Source organism: Rattus norvegicus, chromosome 2 (genome assembly GCF_036323735.1).
Source record: "Rattus norvegicus strain BN/NHsdMcwi chromosome 2, GRCr8, whole genome shotgun sequence".
NCBI classification, from domain to species: domain Eukaryota; kingdom Metazoa; phylum Chordata; class Mammalia; order Rodentia; family Muridae; genus Rattus; species Rattus norvegicus.
The window spans coordinates 243,819,529-243,846,606 of record NC_086020.1 but is presented as its reverse complement, the minus strand read 5'-3'; the positions used below and the strand labels follow the sequence as shown (position 1 = coordinate 243,846,606).

At 37.8% G+C, this 27,078-nt stretch overlaps 1 protein-coding gene across 28 annotated transcripts; it reads right to left on the bottom strand.

Moving 5' to 3' along the window:
• Positions 1-62: 62 nt before the first annotated feature.
• Fubp1 (far upstream element binding protein 1) lies at positions 63-27,078 on the bottom strand. Of its 28 annotated transcripts, XR_005500367.2 has the most exons (23): positions 26,912-27,047; positions 23,162-23,252; positions 22,350-22,412; positions 21,570-21,608; positions 20,382-20,421; positions 19,918-19,970; positions 19,753-19,824; positions 19,524-19,581; positions 17,760-17,922; positions 17,573-17,671; positions 17,360-17,461; positions 17,034-17,136; positions 16,830-16,930; positions 16,202-16,343; positions 15,350-15,510; positions 12,540-12,691; positions 12,180-12,259; positions 9,416-9,553; positions 7,714-7,788; positions 4,917-5,062; positions 2,363-2,409; positions 1,366-1,502; positions 63-281 (listed from the first exon to the last, which is right to left on the bottom strand). XR_005500367.2 is itself a non-coding variant. In XM_039103100.2 (22 exons), the coding sequence occupies exons 1-22, from the start codon at positions 27,017-27,019 to the stop codon at positions 1,442-1,444; spliced, it is 2,094 nt and encodes a 697-aa protein (XP_038959028.1). In that variant the 5' UTR covers positions 27,020-27,047; the 3' UTR covers positions 63-1,441. The 28 variants fall into 28 exon arrangements, 27 of the variants coding, with proteins under 27 accessions (XP_038959028.1, XP_038959033.1, XP_038959030.1 ...); XM_039103100.2 differs by having other exon boundaries at positions 63-1,502; XM_039103105.2 differs by lacking the exon at positions 1,366-1,502.

Here is a 27,078-nt window from a genome sequence, read left to right as displayed (position 1 = left end):
ACAAAGCAGGAAAATTTTTACTCAGAATATATATCAAAGACACAAAAAGACAAAAGCACTCATAATAGTAATCACTGTACATTTATTTAATTAAAGAAACCATAAAGAATACAAAATTACAACAGTCATGTACCCTTTACATACAATGTCATGAAAGCAAAAACTCTAAGCCAGTTTGTAAAGTATTCAATTTACCTCAAGTCCAAGCTGCATCTCCCTAAGACACTGTTCCCATCACAGTAGCCATTTAAGCCAATCTTCTGTTAACACACGGGTAGTTTCTGTAGAGAACACTTTTCTCAGGACGAAAATGCATCGAGCATGCATAAGAAAATATATATACTCGCAAACACATTAAAGAGTTTCTTTAGGGTTATCACTGAAGAAAATAAAACCCAGGGATCAATTTGCTTCTTTAAAGCACCAGTTTAAATAAAAAAATCCCTCAAATTTGTAGTAAGTTGACTGATTAAACGAGTTATTTTCAGCCAAAATTATTTCTAAGTATTATAAAAATGCATTTTAAAGCCAAGCAAAATTTGCAGAACTAAAACGAGATTATCTTTAGTGAGTTAATTCTACATCAGTACACTAGACATGTAACTATTTTCAGGAAGAACTTGTAATGGGAAAGTATTCAAGTGAACAAAAACTTCCCCGAGAGCACTTGCTAACTCCTATCTAAAGCCATTAAGTACCAAGATATTTAAGAAAACATTTTACAATAATCTCAAGTCACCAGTTTTAATATTAAAATGATTCTCTAATATATGCATTTCTGAGACATACATCAAAGAATTCTAGATATCACTACACTAACATGTATGGCATTTAAAATAATCTGTAAACTTTTAATTGAGTTTACTTTCAATCTAAACCATTCAATTTTCTACCAATTTTAAAATCTGCCCCATTCGTAGCAATTGGCTCACCTTTTCTGCTTTCCATATAAAGGTTAAGACTGGTGCTATTTAAAATGCTTACAGTACCAGTGGTTTATGGTAATGAATTAAAAGTTCTTACAAGATACAAACAGTCTCTAGTATCTACAACCATTCATCCCAGATTTGCAAACAGAAACTACAACTAACCAAAACTTGATAGGCTCTAAAGATCTGCTTGCAACATACTGACCTGACCCCTCTCTCTCTCTCTCTCTCTCTCTCTCTCTCTCTCTCTCTCTCTCTCTCGCACGCACACGCATACACTGTGGTGCAATAACTATAAACTTAAACAGTTCATGGAACATTTAAGTGAATAGCACTTTAAAATGCAAAGTGATCAAGAGCAGGAACATTACACCCTATACCATATTATGTATGGGAATACAGTTCATATTTCTCGATTATGATTTGCCAGTTTTACCTTCTACATTGAGCCCTTCTACGGTCCATGCTCATCGGCTCACCAATGGCATACACTCAAGGCTCCTTCCTTCCTCTTAGGGAACTACCTCAGGGCCTGATCTTATGCTAGCTTTGGTGCTTGCAGCATCTTCAGCACTGTGTGTGGAAATGAAGGCAGCATTTTTGAATATTTTTCTTTGTTGTCAAGATAAGCAGGAGTTTTAATAGGATCAGCACATTTAGAAAATGAAGAGACAACGGATAGGTGCTGCTTTAAGATAGTCATTTAACTCAATTATGCACTAGTTCAACAGCATTCCTAAACACAAACACTCTAAACTGGCAACAAATAAATGCAGCGTCAGTTATTAAAATATTATAAATCAGAAACTATTGGCTATGCAGATTATGAAAGGTTATTTGCTACACAATTAACATTTCACTGATGCACATGCCTTTTTTCAAAACTTACTGCCAGTATTCTTTATTCTTCCTTGTCGGCAAATACAAGTCATGAAAATAGAACTGTCTATGAAACTAATCAAAATGTTCTTACTGAATTACTATAGTTTAAAGCAGTAATAATACAGGGGGAAAAAAAACGATGAAAAGGTCAAAGATTTGGAGGGCAAAGAAAATTTCCTGTTATTCATACAGACAGGCTGTGAAGGCTGTTGAAATTTCTGACAAAATGATTTCCTAAGTGTCAACTATTTAATAGTTCTTACTGTAACATTTCTATAACTGGGGGTTGGGGTGTACAAAAAGATTTGGATTTTTCAGTTATTGCAGCAATCTACTGATTTTATTTTAATGGAAAAAAAAAAACATTACCCAAAACTGTAAACAGTTGCTTGAACGACCTACAGACTGTGCGCTAGAATATGGTACCATAGATGACAAAGTACATTTGGGGAAGCAGCAGCAGATTGCTTTTGAGTACACAACCACAAAAACCTCACAGGGACAACATTAATGTACTGATATATTTATATATGTCCTTAGGTTGTGCTTACCTGTTGCTTTTTGCAGCAGAACCTAAGGTGGAAGGTCTGGGAAGGCACTGTGAAGTATAAATAATTGCACTGTTTGCAATTAATAAAGATTTTAAATTTTAAACGAATCAAAATCAACAGCCTCCAATTTGTGAATTATGATACTGAATCCAACTATTTCCTTCAGTTTAATTACTAAATGCACCACAACTTTCCTAGTCATCTATGCAACAACATCATGCAAAATACTGAAATTGTTCACGTCAATACCCTACACTTAAGATCTTAACAGATAACTCCTTAACTATTACTATTAAGCTTCATACTGGAACTATGTATCCGGATCTAAATAAGGGTAAGGGAAGTCACTGAGGTACATAAAACAATCAAAAACATTTCAAAACATCCACAATGAGCTGTACTGTTTGTTTTCTGCCCTATAACCTCAACATTTTTGTCCTCATATGAATGGTGCTCCCCACAGATGATAGAACATTTAGGAAAAGGTGTTAAGTCCTACATTGCTTAAATTTTGCAAACTGAAAACCACTCTGTCTTAAACATTTCAAGTTTTTCATATCACTATAAAAGATATGCATATTTTACACTGAAAAACAGCATTTTAGGAGCACTGATAATACTATTCAACTTTGTTAATGATCATTTTTCTTTAGCTATTAGCTAAAGCATATCAAAAATACTTACCCATTAAGCTCACTTAAAAAAAAAATACAGAACTATGTATTATTCTATGTTAAGAAGCAGTTATGGTTTTCCATGGTATCAGCACTGTATTCCAACATAATAGTCACACAAAATATAGCAATTGCATTATGTGGAACATCGACAAAAAGATACTGTTGCAGTTCATCAATTTGTCATTCTGATGTACTTACAGTGCAATGCTCCTTGAAGGAACACAATCAAGGATGATACACAGCACAGTCCTCCTCACCCCTACAGAGCTAGTTCTATACTGGCTGGATCAAACCTGCACTTCAACAGACAATGGCAAGACAGACTGTATTTGCATGTAGTCTAATATATTAATATGCAAAGAGCCAACAAATATGCAGAGTAAAACAATGGTTTTCAACAAAATATCAACTTCAGCATGAATGTTAAAGATTAATAAAATGATTCAAGTACATAAAAAATTAATTTGATTCAATGACTGGACTTGTGCAATTACAAGACAAAGCTTATCTATACTGCAAAAAGAAAAAAAAAGCTTGAACATTTTCATACCCCAAATGTTTCAATGGCAGGTGCAATGTAGCTATACTTTCGCATTCTATTACTTTTCTATCCTGAATTTAAAAAGAAACACACTATTATATAGATATATACATTGAAAGAGTTGCTTTACATGGAAAAACAATGTTTCTTATAAACTCCTCAAATCACTGTCTGAAAACTGTTCAAAATTAGTTATGCTGAAACAGTCTTGGCAGTAAGTGAAGAACAGGAAGGTTAGCTGTTGTAGCAGCAGTACAGGTCTGAAACAGTGCTCATGTATAAAAGGAAATTTCACTGTTAATGCAATGGACGATACTAAAGATCATCGTATACACATGCAGCTTTTTAATCAAATAGAAGGAAAAAAATGAAGATATCAAGATTACTTGTGCTGAAATAGCCAAATACAACAGAAAAGAACCTCCAATCTACCACTATACTCCAACGGGGAAAAACATGCCAGTGTTTAAAAACTCGGTAATTCATGGGGAAAAGCTTATATTGTGTACATGGATCTTAATTCATCACTGCTAAGTAGCTATGCATCCGTTACCCACATATCCAACTTACCGACACAGGAGGTTTCATATCATTTATTGTAAAGCACAAAACAGGCATTGAAAAGTGAAAGTATACATTGAAAAAGTACATTTATATCACAAAGCATCGACCACATAATAGTTGCAAATACATTTGCTGGAATGTGTACATCTACACTAAAGACTGAAACAAACCAATTTTCATTTCTACACAGAAATATTAACCTCCTATCAGTAGTGATAGATATTTTGTACATTTTCAAAATAAAAAAAAGAGGGGGGAAAAAAACACTACTTTAAACCAAAAACAAAATTAAGATCTTCATCAAGTCGTCTGCATCCATATATTTAACAAAGGTTTTTTCCCCCACACAATGAAGCAAATACTGTATTGTCCACTTCTTATTATTGGCCCTGTGCAGAAGAGATACATAAGAGATACACAAAAAGTTAAAGAAAATCCTTTAAATGGAGCTAATTCAGGAGTGAATCCTTTAAGAAAGAAAAACTGGTTAATATAAATGATGGTGGCTTCTTGCATGATTTGCAAATCCCTGGGGGGAAGAAAATTTATTTTTAAAATCAAAGGCATTATAAAAAAATAGCACTCAGATGCCAGAAAGCATTATTAGAAAAACTGAATCCCCGAACACAACACACTATTCTCATGTAGTTATACTTTACCAAGTAAAAAGTAAAACATTCCCAAATAGACAAACATGCAGAAAACATGGCTGGATTGGAAAAAAAAAACAACAAAAAATAAAACCAAAAACACATTAGCAAATGTATTATACCTGAGGTGCTGGCGGATGCTGCGGCATTCCCTGGGGACTGGTCTGGGCATAGTATGCTGCTTGCTGTCTATAGTATTCAGCCCAGGCTGCACTGTAATCTGGCTGACCACCTGGTGGGGCCCCAGCAGGAGCAGGAACTGCTTGACCTTCAGGAAAACAGAGGACTCATTGCTGCAACTATAATTACAAATCTCATAGTTATCCCCCTCTCTAGTAAAGACACTATTTTGCTTCTTGTAATACTCCTTTTAACCTTTTTAATAATTTTGTGCCGCCCATATGACCTACCGCCCCCCTAAACTTTAATACAAAATGATTCAAACTCACATACATACCTTTAAACAAAGGGGAACATTCAGACATAATCTTTGACAAGAAATGTTTTTTGTCTTGTCTTTTTTGGTAACTGAGAAAGGGTCTGACTATTCAGGGATGGCCTCATCCTTGGAGATTTACCTGCTTCAGCCCCCTGAGTGCTAGGACTGAACGCCTGATTATGCCACTACACCTAGCCCACTATTCTTTTCTCCATTTGCGTCATGTTATACGACTAGTATTAAACTACAGACACACACACACACTCACCCACCCCAGGACACAAAAGACACACTGTGTTCGTATCACAGTATAGCTTGACTAAAAATAACCTGGCATCTGAAATAAAGATAAAGGAAAGATGTAAAACTCAGCTTTTGTGAGTAATTTTGCTTTGTTTCATTCTGGACAGAGTGATCATTTTGAGTTATCAAATGAGAAAATAAAAACTGAATTCTAGGAATATTGAACAGATTTTGTAAACAAGCAAGTTAAGTGCAAATGACAGTTTCTTGACAGGAACACTACAATAGCTAAGAACTGAGGTATTATTCAATATATTTAAAACAAACTGCTCTGCAACTTGCTTTATAAGGGCATAAAATATAAACAAAAAGCATTTGGCTGAACACATTGGCCAAGTTTGTCAACAATATAGAGTTTTCTAACTTTTTTAATGTTTTAAAATTTCTAAAACTTTTACTTCCTCTGGGCTCTAAGGTAAATACTAGTTGCCTTCAGAGTCCACCATACTCGTCCTTAGCACTGTATTGCTATGTATGGGATATGTGTGCTCAGTTACACAGGCCATGTATGTGTGTAGAGTTAGAAATCTGCAAAGTACATGCCTTCCTCAATTACCAGGGCCAATAATCTTTGCACAAGTGTTTTTACTCAATGGAGCAGTCTCACTGGTGAGTAATTAGGATTTGAATCCAGGTCCTTAAAACTTCTTACCTGTCTACCTTTTTAGGTCCTAGACTGAACCTAAGGTCTCTAAAAAGACTAAGGACATACTTTTAGAAAATACTGTAGTTAAATGTTTTACAGGGAAAAAAGAATTTTCATAACTACCATACAATTAAAAATACTCAATGATTAAATACCTAGAACAGTGACTTTTGTGCCGTGTGTGTGTGTGTGTGTGTGTGTGTGTGTGTGTGTTGTCTGTATAATGACGGATAACATAAACTCCAGACCTGACTGTGTTAAGTACGGAAGGATCTGGCCAACACACTCTTAAGAACACAGAATGAAAACAGCTAAAGTCAGGTAAACAAACAATAGGACATAATGGAGCACAGAGGCCAACACTGTCCTAATTACCTAATTCTGTTACCAGGTTTGTACTCAAAACAAATAGATCTGGTGCATCACACAGCAAAAATAAACAATGGAGATAATGCACTTTTGCCGCAACATGCTCAATTTCTTATAAACAAGTAGCGTTATTTCAGCATGGTTTATATTGTGGCCACCGACTATAACGGAATGATCAGTACATTCCCATATATTCTCAAAAATATCCTAGTTGAGAAATTACCTAATCATTATGTAATTTCACACAATACTGTTTTAAGGTTTCAAGTTTCTAGTGCCATAACCTGCCTGAGATTAGTGAGGTTAAGAAAAGTTATTAGGCCACCTGTTCATCTCAGGAGCATGTCATCACATCACTTCCCCAAACAGTTGTTCAAATAAAAACCTCTTTAGTCTGAAAGCAGTTTTGTAGAAAGCTGTATCACCAGCAAGAAATCCATACACAACCATTTTGGTTATGTTAACAATTATGCTCAATAGTTGTTAAATCTTTTTACAGGAAGGTCACTCATATTCCCTTTCCAATGCACACACAAATAAATGTTTAGTATTAAAGCAATGCACTTCCTGACATTGGTTAATTTCCTGCTTATTCTGCAGTAAAATCAGTGATAAACTACTTGGCTGGTCTAACACTAATCTCATCCCATTTAGATGACTACACAAAAGCACAGTAATACAGCCATATATTAATTCCTAGTAAGAAAACTTCAGGTTTTAATTATGTACTTGCTGGCAATTGCATTTCTTTGTCCTATAAGCACACCTGTAACAATTGCTTCGAGTGTCCTAAATATGCTTAACTTCCCAGCAAGTTTTAGAATGGCATCCTTCCTGTTTATTATTATTTTTCTCAAGACAGGGCTTCTCTGTCTAACAGTCCCAACTGTCCTGGAACTTGCTTTGTAGACCAGGCAGGCCTCAAACTCAGAGATCTTCCTGCCTTTACCTCCCAAGCACTGGGATTAAAGTCATGTATCACCATGCCCAGCTTGTTTAATATTCTTAATTTCAACATTATAAAAAGATTGATGAGTTATCTAAAGCATTTTTAAAAAAAACCAAGCAAATGTTTTATTACCAAAAAGCTAACTTTGTAATGTGTACTTATTTCAGCTTAATTAATCAAATAAAAAGAGGATACTTAAAATTTGCAGCATACCCATTTTCTTGTAGTACTCTTCCCAAGCCTTTGTATAATCAACTTGTCCAGCTGGAGCTGGATTCTGCTGATCTCCTTTTTAAAAAACAAAACAGGCAAAACAAGATTTAAGTATCTGAAGGCTATTTTGCACTTTTGCTTCTACACCAGTGTAATCAGCACTATCTACCCGGAGCTGTGCAAGTGCTGAGAATACATAATAGTGAGTACAGAAGAGGTGGACATAGAAACTGGGGACAGTAAATAAATGTACATGAAAGAAATACAGAACATGAGGTTTCTGTCCATTTTTAAGTACAAGAAAGTTTTTTTTTTTAAGAAAAATCATGAATAGCTTTGAAGCACTAGAACAGAAATAAATGTTAATTAAAAAGCAGTGTGCAATCATGTGATTTTTCATAGGCATGTATGGTCCTGCATGTTAAAGATACGGATTGTTTAATTTTGCATATGAGCGTTCTGTCTATATGTATATCTGTGCACCATAGGTGACTGGTGCTTTCAAAGGTGATCCCCTGGAATCAGTTTCAGTGTTGAGCTACCTTGGGGTGCTAGTAATCAAATCTGGGTCTTCTGCATGAAAAAGTACAAATGACTACTAGCCCCAAACATACTGTCTAATTCTGATAGGATTATAATCATGACTTTTAAAGAGGAATGAGTATGTTTAGACTGGTTTCTAAATTCTATCCTGGGGGGGAAAAGGGATGAATTATTGATTGGAGCTCAGAAGACAAAGTATCTTACTGTGTTAGGTACTTAAGGAAGTACCTGAAGAATGTCAGAAGGCACCAGAGCCACCTTGAAGATAATCCCAACCACCCAAAATCTAGGACAATATAATGAAAGTAGTTAAAAAAAAAGGGCAATCTATTCCTTGGAGTAAAACAGCAACGAATACACAATGAATATAGCTAACAGCTACAACAGCAATGAATACACAATGAATATAGCTAACAGCTAACAGCTACAACGAATATAGCTAAAAGTTAACAGTTATTTAATAGTTTACTAAGGCAAGGTTTATTATACTAAGGCTGAGGCAAAAGTTCAATGAATATGACAGTGACATTATTCCAGTAAGATGTACCAAAAAACACCAGGTAATTCTTTACAGTACATACCAGGCTGTTAGTCATTCCAAGGTACTTAGTTACACTCTTATTAGAGACATAGAGAAGATCCAACTGCTCTAGCTGGATGAGACTTAAAAGACCTAATGAAACCACTGGGTCAGTTGGTGAATCTAAGCACGGGCTGTGTGTAACAGTGGTATATCAATGTTGAGCAGTGACTTTAAAGTCCACGATGGTAATTTATTTTGGAATGAGTATACAGGTACATAACAAGGGTAGTATGACCTCATGTCTCCAAGTACATTTTCTGGTAGTTCTTTTTAGAACTAATTGTAACAGACATATATCAGGGTACTGGAGTAAATGGGGCACAAACCAGTTAACAGTCTCACTATTTAGTGCATTATTCTTCCAACTATTATTAAAGTTTGTCTCTATTTCAAAGTGACTCAGTTTGCTTACTCAAAGTCACAAATGAATCTTCAAAACCTTAGGCCTGAGGATCCAATCTAATACCGTGCTGCACAAGGCCCAACAATTCCTGGGACTGAAAGTTTTATTATGACTTCATCCATCAATCCAAACGCAAGCTCTAGCTTTAAAATAGAAAATAAAATCTTTATTACCGTAGTTACCTTGTCCATTAGTCTGGGTTGTGGTTGGTGCTCCAGCAGGAGCTGCAGGCGGGGGCTGTGCCTGCTGCTGGTAATAGTGGGCATAATAGGCAGCCCAAGCTGCCGAGTTTGGATCCGTTCCTGCCTTAGCTAGGATTTAAAAAGACAAGTGTTTCAAGGTTAGTATGTAAACTCCAGAAATCAATCCTTACCTTTTTGGTGATCCCTGACAAACAGGCTCAAGTTACCAACAGCAAATGGAAACTCTCAAATGTTTTTTAGTATGACATCACTTGACTTTACTTCAGAAACTTCAGCCTTGGGTATCAAGTAATTTACTAGTGATTGGTGGAACTGGGATATAAATGGATGGTCTTTGGCTTCCAATCCACTGGTTTGTCTCAGCCCAATCCTGTGTCTCTGCTTTTCTCCCCCCAAACAAATTTAGATGCCAAGTGCAACAGTTCTGTATAGAAGACAGTGTGGACTAACTTGTACAAGAAGAAACAGGTTAGAGACATGCACTTCATATTTCACCAGTCACAATCTTTAAGTCACTGCTGTAGTTCACTTATCTATAACTGTCAGTACAGTTCAAGCATAGTTTATTATTTGACATCTCCTGAACATATTTTGAGACCATGCCCCATATAACATAGGCTGGTTTACTTTTCTAGTGCTGGGGGGAGGGGGGGGGTTTACACGTGTGTACTCCCAGCGGGGCCTGTTGTAAATGTCTTTCATGATATGGGCCCCCTAGCTTATTCATCATGTAGGACCATGTTTGCTCATGTGTGTACAAATGCATGGAGGTCAGAGATTGATTCTGGATGTTCTCCCAAATCATTTTCTCCTTGGCTATAATTTAATATTCCATCTTTAGTTAAGTATGTATGTGTACCTATGTGTATCTACATATATGGGAGTTACTAAAGAGACCAGAAGCTGTTGGTCCTCTTGGAAAAGAGTTGTAGGCAGTTTCGAGCTGTCTGATGTGAGTGACTGGAACTCAATGTCCATCCTCTGCAAGGGCAGTACTAAGCTATCTCTCTGGCACCCTTTCTAATTTTTTGAGCTAGGATTTCTCCCCGAACCCAGAGCTCACTGATCTGGTTACAAGAGCTGATCACAAAACTTTAAGGGTCCTGTTTAGTTAAAAGGCATGTGCTTTTTACACAGTTGGGAGGGACAAAACCCAGGTTCTGAGGCTCATCCCCAGCTCTGTCTATGGTTTATCCTTTCTATCAACCCCATCTCTCTCCTTTAGCATGCATCTCCTAACATCAAGTTCCCGCTGCTGCTGCTGCTGCCCTATTCACAAGTCACCATAATTAGCATCTTTTGCTCTAAGTGCACCTTAACTCAAAAAAAAAAAAAGTTGTTTTTGACTTATAACTAGAATTATTTTTAACATGGGATTATATTAATCAACTATAACTAATTCACATATTATTCATTTAAGATTTAAAAAAAAAGCCTCAGAAAGGTAAAAACTCATAAAAGCACAATTAACTAGTTATGAGAATTATAACTGATCCAACTAATTCTGAAGACTAAATTCTTGATAACTTTTAAATATCAACCTCATAACAGCATTTTTTAAAAAATGCAAACAATAAAATACTGTATACTTCTAAGTCAAATTTAAGCAACATATGCTCCTGAGTCAGTACCTTGGACAAACCTGAGCTCAGTTTTCCAGCTAGCTTATGTGTTCCTCAACTGTCAAGGCAATGATGAAAGCCACCATCACTGACCAGACACCACAGCGCTAACATCAACCCCCACTCATTGCACAGTCCCATGAAACCTGATCGCCCATCTAAAACTGTCCATTTTACTCCATTTAATCATGCCACTTCTAAATACTTGTTAAAAGGAAAATATTCACCTTTGAAACCCGTATAAACCTGATGTTTTTTCTACACCCTTACAAGTGCATTCCTGCGTCTCCTGGGATGCACATACACTCCTGCTAACGGACACACACTCATTTTTTACATTCGAAGCCACCACAGTTCAAGTTAGTTCTTTTCTTTTGCTTTCTTAAGGTGCTTTTTTTTCCCCTTTGAGACAGGTTTTTTCTCTGTGCCCCTGGCTATCCTTGAACATGCTCTGTAGACCAGGCTGTCCTTGAATTCAGGTATCTGCCTGCTTCTGCCTCCTTGTGCTGGGACTAAAGGCGTTCACCACTGCCGCCCGGCTCAAGTTGTGTCCCGGCTCAAGTTGTGTCGTAAGTGAGTAGAAGTTGTGGTTATTTGGTGACTGAGCAAGGTCCTAAGAATTTAACATACATTAAAATATGAAGACATCTAACAAGTCAACAAAGCAATTACATTTAAATCAACTGCTTTGCATTTTCAAAAACACACTATGTAGGCATCAATCTGTAACTCAGAACATGTTCTTTGAAACTTTCCAACAAATCTTAAACTACAGAAACTGAAAACAAAAGTCCTATTTCCAAGTTGACTCTTGATCATGGTAGAGTAAATTCCCATATTGGATATAATGAGAACACCATGCTGCAGAAAATACATACTATAAGAAAGAAAATAATTTATACTTATCATCCTAGTATTTGAGAGCATAGCAGCGTTAGACACATTTTATTTTACAAATAAATAAATATGGACTATTATGAATAAAGTCACAACATACTAAACATCTGTGTTATCTTAGGGGAAGTACCTAAAAGTGCACAAAATAGATAATTGAGGGCTGTGACAAGTAGTATACGATGAAGCTAACACATTAACAGTAGACTATCTTTTACCTGGGTCAGGAGGAGCCTGCTGCTGCCAATGTGGATATGCATTTCCCCATCCCTGGGGAGCATATGGGGCTGGAGGACCACTGTGGGATGGGGAAACAAAACCACAAATACCCTTTTAAAAAAATGCCAGTTTTACTTATTTTATGTATAGATTTTTACCTCTGCATGTATTGCATATATATACACGCAGCTACGTATGCCTAGTGTTGGCATCAAGACATCATAGAACCCGTTAAGAACGATGCAAACCACCATGTGGTGCTGGGAAGTGAACCCAGGTCCCTATGCTGAACCATCTCTCCAGCCCCCAAACCTAGGGTCTTTAGGAAAAGCCCAGAACCACCCAAATGTAGTACTTACTGAGGAGCTGGGCCAGGAGGTCCTGGATTATAAGGTGCAGGGTTGTATGGCCCCATTGGAGTTCCAGGCCCTGGAGGTCCAGGAGGCCCATGAGGACCTGGAACCCCATGAGGTCCATGGGGTACTGGTGGCCCTAAAGGATTTACTGGGCCCTGTAAAAAAAGAAAAGAAAAAAAAAAGGAAAGAACAAAGCAAACGGTGACAAAAGACACACACATCATACAAAATGCACTCGGAGTGTAATGGCTGAGCAATGCAAAGTCCAATTACTCTTTTCTGTTTCTACTCTTGAGGAACAAACTAACTTTACCTTCTTTATGATGCAAAAATAAAATGTCATACTCTGACGTATAAAGTACAGTGACATCCTCAGCACTAGCAAATTCTCTTCAACTTTTAGTCCCTGTGTTTGTTTTTATGTTTTTTTTTAAACACAGGACTGCCTAGTTCTTTTACTTCCTTCTGTCAATCACTGATAATATATTCTGCAAATGCACATCAAGGGACACTTCACTTAACACGCGGTATTCTCAATCTCAACTGTAATGTCTTGTAAATCCCATTTAGATAAATGTCATCTATCATAATGTTCTAAATAGCATGGAATTTTCCCTTAAAAGCTGATATCACATTATGGCATTTTATATACTGGTATCAATACTTTTACTAATCTTTCTCCTTATTTGGAGACAGGGTCTCACTCTGTAGCTTTTGCTGGCCTTGAACTCACCATATAGACTATGCTGGGCTTAAACTGTCTCTGACTCCCAAGTGATGAAATTAAAAGCATGTTCTACTATACCTGGCACCATTTCCTTTTAACAAACCACCCTGCAAAAACTTCAGGAACCATTAGATATAAATGCCCTAAAACATGTTTTACAGTTAATAACTAACATTAACATTTAAAACAAAATGCTTACAATTTTTAAAAAATCATTTCATTCTTTCTCAGTACTAGGTCCTAAATTCAGCATATATGCTAGCCAACTACTCTACACATGCTAGCTACACCCTGAACACTTAAGTTTACATGTGCATGCGGGGGCCCAAGGAGAGAAGAGAGCACCAGATCCCCTGGGGCTGGAGTTACAATCTTTTGGGGAATTCAATTTGAGTCCTCCACAAGAGCAGAAGTGGTCTTAACTAATGTAACATCTCTACAGCTCCTCAAAGTACTTTGTTTACTCTCATCTTTCTGCTTTGATAACAACTTTTGGCATTATTTAACTTAGAAAACATCTTCAGTTTGTGGACATTTACAATTGTGCACACTACCAAATTCATGTTATTTTTCTTTTTTTTAAAAAGATTTATTCATTTATTATATATAAGTACACTGTAGCTATCTTCAGATACACCAGAAGAGGACATTGGATCTCTTTACAGATGGTTGTTGAGCCACCATGCGGTTGCTGGGACTTGAACTCAGGACCTCTGGAAGAGCAGTCGGGTGCTCTTAACTGCTGAGCCATCTCTCCAGCCCCTTATGTTATTTCTTAAACTTCTGTGCTTGCTTACAGTATCAAAGGAGAATCATACTAAAGAATGTCTGATTGTTATCAGTAATTTTAAAGTAATTTTATTCCTTGAGAATTTCCTAACATTTTAAAATATCCATCTCTCATTCCTAACTATGTCCAACCCGTCTTGCGTCCTTTTTGTCATATTTAAACTACTCAAATCTGACTTGTGCTGCTTATCCACAGGTTTTTTTTTTTTTTTTCAGAGCTGGGGACCGAACCCAGGGCCTTGCACTTCCTAGGCAAGCGCTCTACCACTGAGCTAAATCCCCAACCCTTATCCACAGGTTTTTATTAATTTCCCATTGGAACGAAAAAGCCCAGTGAAACATTATGTTAATATGCCTCATCCTAAAACCAAACTGATGTTGAACAGAGGTGGAAACACCTTTAATCCAATAGATAGAAGCCAGCCAGAGCTACACAGATAAACCCTGTTTTCTTCAAGAAAACAAAAATAAAAAACCAAGTCAACTCTGTATGTTACACCACCAGAAGAGAGTTCCAAAATTGAATACATACCAAAATCACATGAAACATCCTTGATGTTTGACTTTTTCCATTCCTGAGACAGGGTTTCTCTGTGTAGCCATGGCTGTCCACCTGAATCTGCCTCTCAAGTGCTAAGATTAAAGACCTATACCACTACTGCAGAGCAGATCATTTCTGTTAAAACAGACACTGGGCTCGACTCACTTGCCCTTTATTTCTACGTAAGATTCGTATCTATTTAGTGATGTTGTCTCCATGTGACTTTTAATGTGGTGCTGCTGCATGCGCTACAGCAGTGTCCTCAGCAACTGGTCCTCTATCATCTATGTGAACACGGAGCTCATTAATTGGGTTAGGAGGCCAGGGAGCTCCAACGGTAAGAACCATTTAACTAAGTCTAATTTCAAACCTTTGATGGCTGACAGTCAGTCCAAAAGCCAGAAATTATAAATTACTTCAGTAAAAGAGGAGATCTACATCTTAACTATTTTGACTGTTAAGGGATAGGTAGTGTGGACATGACAGAATACTGAATTCCTGTAACTAACAAATATTGTCTTATTTATAGACACTTAAATGTAAGGTGGTTCTTCACAGACTTGTAAGTGGGTGCTTAATTAATCATGGTACTTTTTTTTGGATATCTTTCCTATGTTGCTATATGCATACAGGCTATACTACAAAACCTGCGATTTTGTATTAGAAATTATGTATTTTCCCATGGTATATTTGATTTAGTACTATTTAAAGTTACTAGGAACTATGTTATAAATGAGAAGTCTAAACTTAACTTACCCCAATCTTCTCTTCTATGAGTTGTCGAGCATAGTCTATTTGCTGTGGAGTGCCCCGAATTGTAAATAACTTCATATTGGGATCTGCATTAGGTGGAGGGTTTCTCTGAAGTTCTATTCTTGCACCGGACTGCTGGCTTATGCTTTTTATTGTTTCTCCTCCTAAAACCACAAGACACTAAGTTCTTTAAAGTTCACAGAAAGCAAGAAATACCTTTCCCACCCCAGACAAGGGTTTCTGTGCAGCCCTGGCTGTCCTATAACTCACTCTGCAGACCATGCTGACCTCAAACTCAGAGATCTGCCTGCCTCTGCCTCCTGAGTGCTGGGATTAAAGGTGTCTGTCACCATGCCTGGCAGAAATACTAGTTAAAAAAAAAAATGCACCTATTTACTTTGCCCACTACGTAGTTTTGCAGCACTCCGTTGGACAGTAACGTTAAGACTTTCTGTTTATTCTGTTCTTCCATCTAGACTCACGCAAAGCACACTGAGTCTACTAAAATATGTACACGCCTAATATGGGTAAGAACAGGAAAATGTCTAAATAAACAGCTTTTGTAAGTAACAAAAAAGTTAAATACAAAACAAAACTGCTAGCCAAACCCATTTGAATTAGGATCAAGTCTTGTAACTGATAAACTCTTGGTTCCCTTTCCCTACTAGCAGCCAAGACACAATCCCACTTTTAACGTCCTCTAAAGATTATCCTTGTTTTAGGTGTTGCGTAAGGCCCCCTGTAATGCATTCAAAAAGAAATAAAAATGGTATTGTTTACAAGTGTCCTGAAAACAAAAAACAAAAAAAACAAAAAAAAAACCAATGTCAAAACAAAAAGTTTAAAATACGTTGCCTTTTCCAATTATCAATCCAGTTTTCCCAGTTGGCACAATGAAATTAAATTCCTGAAGTCCACCAGGAGGTCCCATATTCCAGTTTCCTTGACCTCGACCTCGTCCTCGACCACCAGGTCCAGGTCCACCAGGATTGCCAGCCTGAGAAAGGAGGAAACAGAAGAAACTCTGTAATAAAACCATTTGGCTTATTTCCCCCAACTCTCATATTTTTATTAAGAGATGACTTCAAACATTACTTGTCAAAAAAAAATTCAACTAAGTAACAACTTCTACTTTTAAAATATATTGGGAGACTAGACAGATGGCTCAATAGTGAAAGGACTTCCCATACAAGCATGACAACCTGGGTTTGATTTCTAGGACCCATATAATAGAGAACCAACTTCAGAAAGTTTTCCTTTGGTTTCCACAGGCACAAATGCCAAGGTACATACACCCATAGTAATGTAATTTCAGATGCACTGAGGTGAATAAGGCTGAACATTTATGCCATTCTAGCTTAAAATGTTTACTTATTTTAACACTGTCAACAGATTCTAAGATAACATGGAGGGGCATTTGTTATTCAGGTATGATAAAAACTTCCAGTGAAAGCAAACTGAAAATATTAATTTCCCATCAAACCTGAACACTTCGTAGAAGGTCTGTGATAATTTCTGCAGCATGCTGACATCTGTCTGGAGGTCCTGTTATCTGTGCTATTCTATCAGGTGTTGTTCCATCATCTAAAACAAATAACAAAATACCCCAATAAATTGTGACAAACCAATTATGAGTGTCAAATGAAAAGCTATCAATCCTTAGACATTAAATATACCTTAAGCTTACCTGGCTTAAACTGAATTCGAACACCAGCATCATTTTGTATTTTTTTAATCATTTCTCCATTTCTTCCTATTACAATGCCAACAGCAAATCTTGGAATTGGGACCTTAGGAAGTAAAAGTATATTTTATAAGACATTTCTCAAAAAATCATCTCCATATAGTCATAAAAGTAAACATATTAAATGATCATAAAAACAAGATAAGAAGACTCCAAGGAAGAAATGAAGAAAAGGGACATGATGTTAAGACAAGACCATTTAACTCAAACAGGAAGAACTCCACTGCACTCATGGATTAGGACACACCCACTCCAGACTCCTTACTTACATCTATCCCTTCATTTCCTCCTATTCTGGAGCCATACTCATTCCGCACTTCTCTGAAACCACCTTGATCGCGAATTAATTCTAATACCATTTCCTTGGCTTGCTATAATAGAAAGTTATCCAATTCAGAAAGGTATTTGTCAAAACATTTTAATGCTTACTTTGTCCACCCCCTCAGCCTTTATACATAAATGACAAAGTGAGTGAAGCTTACCTGAACTTTGTATGGGTCACCCGTAATCCTAAGAGGTTTATCAGCACCAGTGTTTTGAGGCCCATCTTGAATCATAACCATTTTAACACCAGCCCTTTCCTATTAAAGTAACAAAAATAATACAAGTTAGTTTAAAAAAAAAAAAGTGGCTTCAAAACACTTACTACTCTTTACAATATAGTAATACCTGAAGTTGTTTGATAGTCTCTCCTCCCTTTCCGATAACTAGTCCTGCTTTGCTGGCTGGAATCATGATTTCCTGAACTGCATTGCCAGGTCCATCACCATGATGAAAGCCAGGGGCTGGTCTTCCCTTTTCAACGATCTGGTCCAATAATCTTTTTGCTGATCTGTTAACAAATTAATCTTGAAATAAAAACATGTAGCATAACCAACCAACCTTACCCCAAAATATAACAAAGCAGTTTTATCCTAGTCATGTATCAAGTATATTCTAAATGGGTCAGTAGACAGTCAAATTTGGACGCATTTCACTGTCAGAGGCAACAAGAAGCCAAACCAAAGGAATGTAAAAGGGGCAGTATTTATCAAGTACTTATAAACCAAATAAATACAGTAATTTAAAAATACTCCATCTACCATTGTCCAATACTAACTGGCTAGTGCAGTACCAGCTGGTGCCCTTGGAAAGAACTGTCGACGCAACTGTTAGAAGCAAAGCTTGATGGGCATTTAGGTTAAAAAATGCAAGCAGGGGGCTGGGGATTTAGCTCAGTGGTAGAGCGCTTACCTAGGAAGCGCAAGGCCCTGGGTTCGATCCCCAGCTCCGAAAAAAAGAACCAAAAAAAAAAAAAAAAAATGCAAGCAGATGTAGGAAGTACAAACCTTTTAAAGCACCATGTTAAAAATTAGAACACAAGGTTTATACTTTTATGATATGAAATGTCCAAACCTGTCTATATGCTCTTAAGAAATTACTCCTAAATATTAGGCATAAAATAAAAGGTCAGTTTAGTTAGGAATGGTCTTCAGCAAATGAACGTAAAACATCTGAATACTAGACAAAAGAATAGAAGGGAAGGTGTTACATTTCAGTGTAGGATGATACAATCATCTCTTAGTTTCTAAGTTTTCAGTAGATAAGCTTAAGGTGGTTTTAGTGACTTGAAACCTTGAGCCCAATAAAATACTTTCTCTAAGTAGCCTTCCTCGGTCATGGTGTTTTGCCACAGCAATAGAAGTAACTTAAGACAGTGAGTGGTGGTGGGCAATGGTGGTGCATGTCTTTGGGAGACAGAGACAGACCCTGGCCTACAACAGCCAGTCCCACGACAGCCAGCCATGGATACACAATGAAACTGTCTGGAGAGGATGGGGGATGGGAATGGGAATAAGACAGTTAGTAGTAAAATTGGGTAGTTTTATCCAACTACCTTAAGAGTTGAATGGAAGAGAAAAACAGGAATATGAAAAACTTCCTGTCTATATAGGTTATAAGTTTTAGGTGATGTCACTGACATAATTTGTGTGCAAGGCAATTCAGATTTTAATAAATTTCTGAGTCTGTGCCCACATTCATGGTAGGTATGTAAGCCAAATTACATCCACCACTGCCATTTTTGTGTGTGATAGGTACTTTGAACCCATTAGATAGCATGAGCTGTCTGGCTACCAAGTCCCCAAAATCTACCCGTTTCCAACTCCTGAGCCATGATAAGATTACAAACTCATATTACCATGCCAGATTTTTTAGTTTTTGGATTAAATTTTGAAAGGCAAGCACCTGAATGCCTGAGTTATCTCCTTAGTCCCTGATTTTAACAATTTTCCCTGTCAAATGAACAACCCTATTTAAGAAAAGCACAATGTATTAACTTTTAAAGTGAAAATGTCAAGGCAACAAGCAAAAGACAATGGCACAGATGTTAGGGAAACAAAGTTTACAATCTTTACTTATTATTGTAAGTAGACTTAACATTTTCAAACTTACTGAACAGATTCAGGCGTTCCCGTTAGCATACAAGACCTTTCTGGAAGGCCACCACTATCTACAATTAAATAAAAAAAAATTTAGGTGAAAACAAAAAACCCAAAAAGATTAAAAATACCAGATCTTTTGAAACTTAAACACTCAAATTTCCTAGCCCCCACCCCCAAAACATCCCAGCAAGGGCCTGACAAAATAACAAGAAATTCCCATTAAAAAAAAAAAATGTTACCAGGAGCTATCTGTATTTTGCATCCAGATTCCTGCTGTATGCGTGAGATCTGTTCACCTCCTCTGCCAATTACTAGTTAAGGGAGAGAAAGGAGAGAAGTTATTATTTACTCTAAATTTTGAAAGTATGGCTTGTCTTAAAAACTCAAAAATTAATGTTACTTACTAAATCCAACCATTCCATCTGGAACTTTGTATTCTTCTGTCATTACAGATCTGCTAAGAAAAATCAGAAACTAACAATTTCTTCATAGAAACATAATGAGTATATACATAAAAATTAATCAAATAAATCCAATCTTAATGTCTCCCCATTAGCCCAAACTTAGCTTCTTAAATGAGGCAGCATGTGTGAGCAAGCAAGACAGTGAACTGAGCAAAGGCCCCAGAGTGAATGCCACTTTAACATTTATTTTACCTTCTAAAATGTGTCAATTTCAACCTATTTCCCTAAATTACCAAGTTCTCATTTAAAAGAAAATGATGTTTCTATACCATTTTCCCAATAGGATAGAAGTAAAGCACACATACAAAACTGTCTGCAAACATTTTCACTATAAACTAACTTGGTTGGTTATATATACAATTAAACCAAGAATAGCAAAGTAGTTTTAAAAGCTTTGACTATACCTTTGTTGCTGATGCATTGGAGGTAACTGTGCTCCAAAAGCTGTAAAAAAATTTAAACAAAAAACTCTTATGCTCATGTTTACTTATTTAAGACAAACATACCATATACTCTAAACTCTTTCCTTGATGTATACATTGGTTAAAAAAGCAAACAAACAAACAAAACAAAAACAAAAAAACCCAGGACTACTCATATTTGACTCATCACCAATAGCAGCAAGAAAGTCAGGAAAGGGATGCACAAATTAAGAGTAGAGTAGTTAACTTATATTCAGTTCATCGATCAATTTTATGCATACACGGCCCCTTAATGATCATAAGAGAATCATTATTTTAAAAGGAAAAGGCTATACATACATCTGTAAGGAAATTCCAGCTAGACATTAATACCAACCCTGTTGGATATGCCAAAGCACACACATCCTTAGTCCCAGCATGGGAGGAAACAAGCAATCTGTTGTAAAATATTTTGATCACACCGTGAACCCCAAGATCGTGTTATTTACTGGGGGAAAAAATGGTTTATAGCTGTGGTGTGGCTTAGCCCTTAGCACACACCTTTAATCCCAATGACGATGAAGTAAATCTGTAGAAGCACTCATGTTTGAAAGTGTTTAATTGAATGCCAAAGTGATCAATCAGAAAGAGTCAACAGAATTAGATTATGTTCAACTCTCAGGAGACTAGAGGGAAGGACTTGAGAACAGCCCTGGGGGGCGAGGGGGGGGGTCTTATTGGGACAGTTGTAGAGGTAGATTCAGATTGCAGAGAGGGAATAAACTAGACACAGATCATAAAAAACCAGAATGAACCAGAAAACAAGGTTAGTTTGAGCAATTCAGTCGGAGGTTGAGAGAGAAGGTAGACTGAATCTGATTGGAGAGGAGCTTGAGCCAGAACGGTGAGCTGATGTAGCCAGCCAGAGCTGAGGAAGGACCAGAAGGTTTGAGGCAGTAAGTCTCAGAAATCACATCAGGCGAAGAATAAAAAATACTTTACACAGGTAGAAGATCTCTGTGACGTCAAGGCCAGTCAGAGTTACATAGTTGAGACCTTGGCTCAAAAGCAAATTCCCCAAACCCAAACAGAACAACACATCTACAGAAGTAGAAACAACAGTCTGGAGAGAAGGCTCAGATGAGATATAATTTGAAAAGAAACAGCAAAACCTCAGCTTGAAGTACTTACAATCATTTTGGGGAGGTACTTTCTTAGCATCTGGTTGATCTGCAAAATTAAGTGTCTTTTACTTTTTGTCAATTAAAAACAAAGCTCTCCCCCCACCAAGCAAGAATAGCAATGTTTATTAAAACAGCTGATATAATGATTTACCACTTGAATCAAAACTGCCAGAATTCAACCTAGACTTAACATCTAAAAAAAATAAAAACCCCTAAACTCAAAAATCTAAACAAACAAAAAAACCAACCCACAAAACTTAAATTCTTTCATTCTCTTGTGTTTAAACAACGCACAGACACTTTGGATAGTTTAGAATAATACAGCACACACTACTTAGCTCCAATGCTGGCGAATACCTTATGCTAATGGTTAATGATGCTTCTTCCACTGTAGGAACTGACAATTAGGGAGAACTACATAAAAATCAGACATATCAAAAGGTGAGTGTATCTGACAGTGCATAAAGCTATACCAAAAAAGAAAGCTCACATTACAAGACAATTTCAATCTAAACTGTTCTATTATTCTCAAAAGAAGCATTTCACTACAAAAACCAAAACTTCAAAGCAACCACATGATTGCCTTTCTCAGATAAACAAAATGCATACAACATTAGAGAATAGACAGCCTATAGCTCAAAACACTTTTTATTCTCCCAACTTCAAGGCTTTTGTACAGCAAAAATTCAGACACATAAACCAAGAGAGACCATGGTGTCCATTTAAGAATCCACTGGTTTATTTCACATTTACATACTAAACACAGGTAATAAATAAAAATTCCTGCCTTTAAAAGGAGAGGGCATTCCCTCCCAGTGTGTGGTACTGCTCGGATTTGTCCAAGAGCCATCTACACATAAAATAAAAAGAGTACATTACACACAACATCTGAAGCATCATTAGCTCATTTTTTTCTTGCATTTTAAAAACCTCACTTGCAAATATAAACATACTTAAACAAAAGGAAACCAAGTATTACCAGAAAGGGCCACAAATACAGTTCTATATGCTGTCAGAATCTTTTATGAAAGGGCAAAGACTATCAAAATTTATACATAGATCAGAACTAAAACAAAAAAGTACACACTTCTAAGTACAGAAGTGTCAAAGTTTTTTTTAAAAGAGAAAGCACTATGAATCCACTATTTTTAATCCATGCTTAAAGTTAGAAATGAAACACACAACAAAGCACTAAACAATATAAAAACGGGATGCCTGCAACAAACAGACCTTAAACTTTAAAGGGAATTTCAAAGTAAATTAATGAAAGGAAATATCAAGACTCATCCAATAAATGAGAAAACCTAGTAAAATGTTCCCAAATAACTTATAATTTTATTTTGTTTCTAGCATTAACAGTCTGTGCAAACTCAAAGCATAATCCTAAAAACAGGACAAAAAAAGAACTGTTTTCTATTACGATAATACTTTCTGATACTCAACTTATACCCACCTTTTCTAGGTCTGTCTTTTTCAAAACCCTATCCTTCTGAGATCAATAGATAGTAGGATTTTGATAGATCATCTCAGTAAACAATACTGAAAATCTTATCAAATGAATACTGTGGAAGATAATTATTCTTGCTGGCTATAACTTACCTCCATCTTCTAAGGGTCTCTTTTGTCCCCCATAACCATAGTCATTTGAATTCAATGATGTACCAGCATCACCCCCAATTTTTGCTGCAATCTTAAAAAAAAATCAGAATACTTATCAGGATACTAATACTTTATGTACTATTCAACACTAAATTTCCTACAACAAAAGATATATATTCTTTTAAAAAACATTAGATTCACTTATTAAGAATAATTAAACTATCATTACTATTTCAGGGGAGCTAACAAACAGTAATGCTCTAGGACTAAACTTATGATACATCCCCATTAAAAACACACACCTGGACACAAAATCCTTTCCACCCTTTGATGTCAGATTGTAGCATTTATAAACTAACGCTATCTTAGGGAGTTAAGAGCACTGTCTGGGACTACGAGGTACTGATATTACAAGGGAAGTGTTAAGTACCAGAGATTTACTTAAAAACCAAGGAATAGCCCTATGAAGAAAGTATACTCTTCATACTCTATTCATGCAAGAGATCTACAAGTATCCAAAAGAAAAAGTTGGTACTTGGTTCATTCAAAAGAGCAAGCAAAACTTTCAACTCCACCCTCACTGGGGGTGGGGTAGATGGAAACAAAGTCTTATTCTGCAGCCTAGGTTAGGTTAATACTAATTTCTCATATGCAAGAATTATGAATCCAATATTTCTATTAAACACACATTAAGTTTGGATAATGTCTTTGATTTTTCTTTCTTTTTTTTTCCCCCGGAGCTGGGGACCGAAAGCTCTAGGCAAGCACTCTACCACTGAGCTAAATCTCCAACCCTGTGTCTTTGATTTTAATCCACAGAAATAATTCAAGTTTTCCACTTGATTTTTTTTTAAAACATTTATTTATTTATTATGTATACAACATACAGCTTTCTGCCTGCATGTATGCACCTGCAGGCCAGAAGAGGGCACCAGACCTGATTATAGATGGATGTGAGCCACCATGTGGTTGCTGGGAATTGAACTCAGGACCTCTGGAAGAGCAGTCAGTGCTCTTAACCGCTGAGCCATCTCTCCAGCCCCTCCACTTGATTTTTGCTCTACTGTATTTCTGTGCTTTCTTTCTTCAAACAAAATCAAACCAAACCAGCATTTACCACCTTCTCCATTGACCCATCCTTACTAATTTTGGAGTTAAAGATAATTTTCAGAAGATAATGACCCAAAAATGTACATTTTTTTACACTTCAGCCCACACTTTCCTTAGTAGTTTAAGGGTGGGGGTGCAAATCTACTTCTAGGACTTCCTAGGCAGGGTCCATAGCAACATTCAAAATTTTCTTTCTTTCTTTTTTTTTTTTAAAGATTTATTTATTTATTATATATGAGTACACTGTCACTGTCTTCAGACACACCAGAAGAGGGCATCAGATCCCATTACAGATGGTTGTGAGCCACCATGTGGTTGCTGGGAATTGAACTCAGGACCTCTGGAGGCACAGTCAGCGCTCTTAACCATTGAGCCATCTCTCCAGCCCCCCAAAATTTTCTTTTGGAAAGTTTAACAATGTGTTTATTCATCCTCACAGACACAGTTGTACTTAACTTATAGTGTGTCCGGCAGTATACTCCAGCTGTCCAAGCCCCAACATATATACAGCAAAAGATTGTCTTGTCTGGCCTCAGTGGGAGAAGATCCAACTAATCCTTGAGAGACTTGAGGCCCCAGGGAAGGGGGATGGGGGAGTGAGGAGAGGGAATGGGGTGAGGAACTGGGGGCAGGAATGTAAATAAATAATTAAAAAAGAAAGGTGTGCCTGGACCAGTGCAGGCAGGCCTGTAATTCCAGCACTCAGGAGGGCAAGGCAAAAGGGCTTAAAAACAAAATCTCAGCTGGGCATGAATGGCACACAGCCTTAATCATAAAGGCAGAAGCAGGCTTAGTCTGCAGGGAGTTCCAGGACAGTCAGAACTAAATAGTGAAACCTTAGTCCCTTTACACATAAAGCATAAGCTTATTCAATTTAATATACATGGTGTGCCTTATACAGGGCAAGGTCCTGACGGAATCTTACCCAGAATGTCCAGAGGTCTAACAAACACTATTATCTACAACAAACACTTGTATGATCACAGTCAACGCTTGCTAACAACGGAATCTAAAGTTTTCTCACATCCCACCCTTTCCCTCCTCCTCCGCTATCTAGGCTTGGTTGACTTGGCTCTTAGAGTTGTCATTGTTCAGGTTTGTGCAGCAAGCAGCAGCTTCTTGTATGCTGGCTGACACTCACTCCTCATTCCACTACCATGAACGTCACCCACCATTCAGTGAGGCCTCCTTTTCCAGCATTCTGTACAGTGCCTACCTCATGGTACAAATATCTATATATAATTGTCGTGTTTTGTTTTACTAATCAAGGCATTGCCTACCTGTTCACTATTATTTCTTTTACCTCACAAGAATACAAATTACACTTAAAGATCTTTCACGACTGATCGGGTGGAGCACACCTACTAATAAGCACCAGAGACAATTCAGCAGTAAGCCTTATAGCTCAGGCCTGCGTGGGCTCTAGGTAAACAAACTTTCCTCAGATGCCCAGGTAGACACACTTGTCCCTGAGTCTGTCCATTTACATCCGGCCAAAGGGTCCTCCATGGTAGGAGAACCAACTCTCACAAGTTGTCCTCTGATTTTTATATACACGTGTTGCTCACTGAATTCCTCTTCTGAGATAAATAAAAATCTATGCACTAGATGGTTAAGTGTGCTTGCTATATCAGGGTAGATTTGATAAACTTTGATTCGGTCCTGACCGGGGGCCTAGGAAATAAGTTTGTATTATAGTCAAAACTGGCTTTAAAAACCTGTTAGTTCAACACTAGTACAAAATGTCTAACTACTACAAGAGTGCCATCAAGGTTTATTTTAGCTTACAAACAAATCCGGAGACGTACTTTTTTGAGACAGGTCTCTCTCTTGGTCTTCCCGACTGGTCTCAAACTCAAGAGATCTCCCAGGCTCTCGAGTGCTGGGACTAAAGTTGAGCACCACCACGCCCGGCAGGACAACATTATATACACACATTTTTAAGCTACAAAGAAGTCAAGGGGCTACCCTAAAGATTCGGGGGGGGGGGAGTTAAAACACAAGCACTTTTATTTCCCCAACCCTTTTCAGGTGGGAAAACGGTGCCTTCGGGGCAACAGTGCGTCCCTACGTAACACAAAGAGGTTGTAGGTTTCCGATTTGGGAGAGGCAGATTCAAACTGAAAGCTTGGTAAGAATGGGCCTGAGGCCATTTTGAGAGGGTAGTGGAAAGGATTGGTGGAATGTCGCACAAATCCCGCCCCGAGGAAGGACGCTCGGGAAAAGTCTCCCTCGTAAACGGGAAGGTGAACGTTAGTCTAATTACAGCGAGGGTGTAGAGCTCGGCGGGGCGGGAAGCGATGAAAACCGCTAACGGGACAACCCTGCTATGCCCCAGTCGTGACCCAAGCTCCCAGAACCTTCCACGCTCCCGTGTCAAACGGAAACTGACCCGAGGGAAACGGGGCTAAGTGCACTCCGTGGAGAGGCCGCCGTGCGGAAGTGAGGGAGGCCCTGTGGCCACGCTTGGGGAGAGCGCGTGGGGGGGGGGGCTTCAGACCACCACAACCAGCTCGACCAAGAGCAGCTGGGACCCCCGTGAGAAAACGCCATCTCCTCAGGCCGCAGTCCGGAGGGCGAGCAGGGCCAGACCTACCCCGCCAGTGGCTCTATGGAAGCCGCCGCGCGGTCCATGCTCACCTGCCGCGCTCTCTGCAGGGCATCTTTGAAAGCATCATTAACTCCTCCGCCGCCGCCGCCGCCAGCTGAGCCAGAAGACGGCGGAGGTACTGTTGAGTAGTCGGCCATACCCACGCTATAGAAGACGCCGCTGTTTCCTCGCGGAGGTTCCCCTCTCGGCTAACTGC

Coding starts and splice junctions, on each gene's coding strand:
- Fubp1 (XM_039103100.2), bottom strand. CDS start 27,019: ATGGCCGACTACTCAACAGTACCTCCGCCGTCTTCTGGCTCAGCTGGC. Junction 19,582..19,752: donor CAAAATACAGATAGCTCCTG/GTAACATTTTTT, acceptor ATTTAATTGTAG/ATAGTGGTGGCCTTCCAGAA. Junction 2,410..4,916: donor AGCATCCGCCAGCACCTCAG/GTATAATACATT, acceptor TATACTTCACAG/TGCCTTCCCAGACCTTCCAC.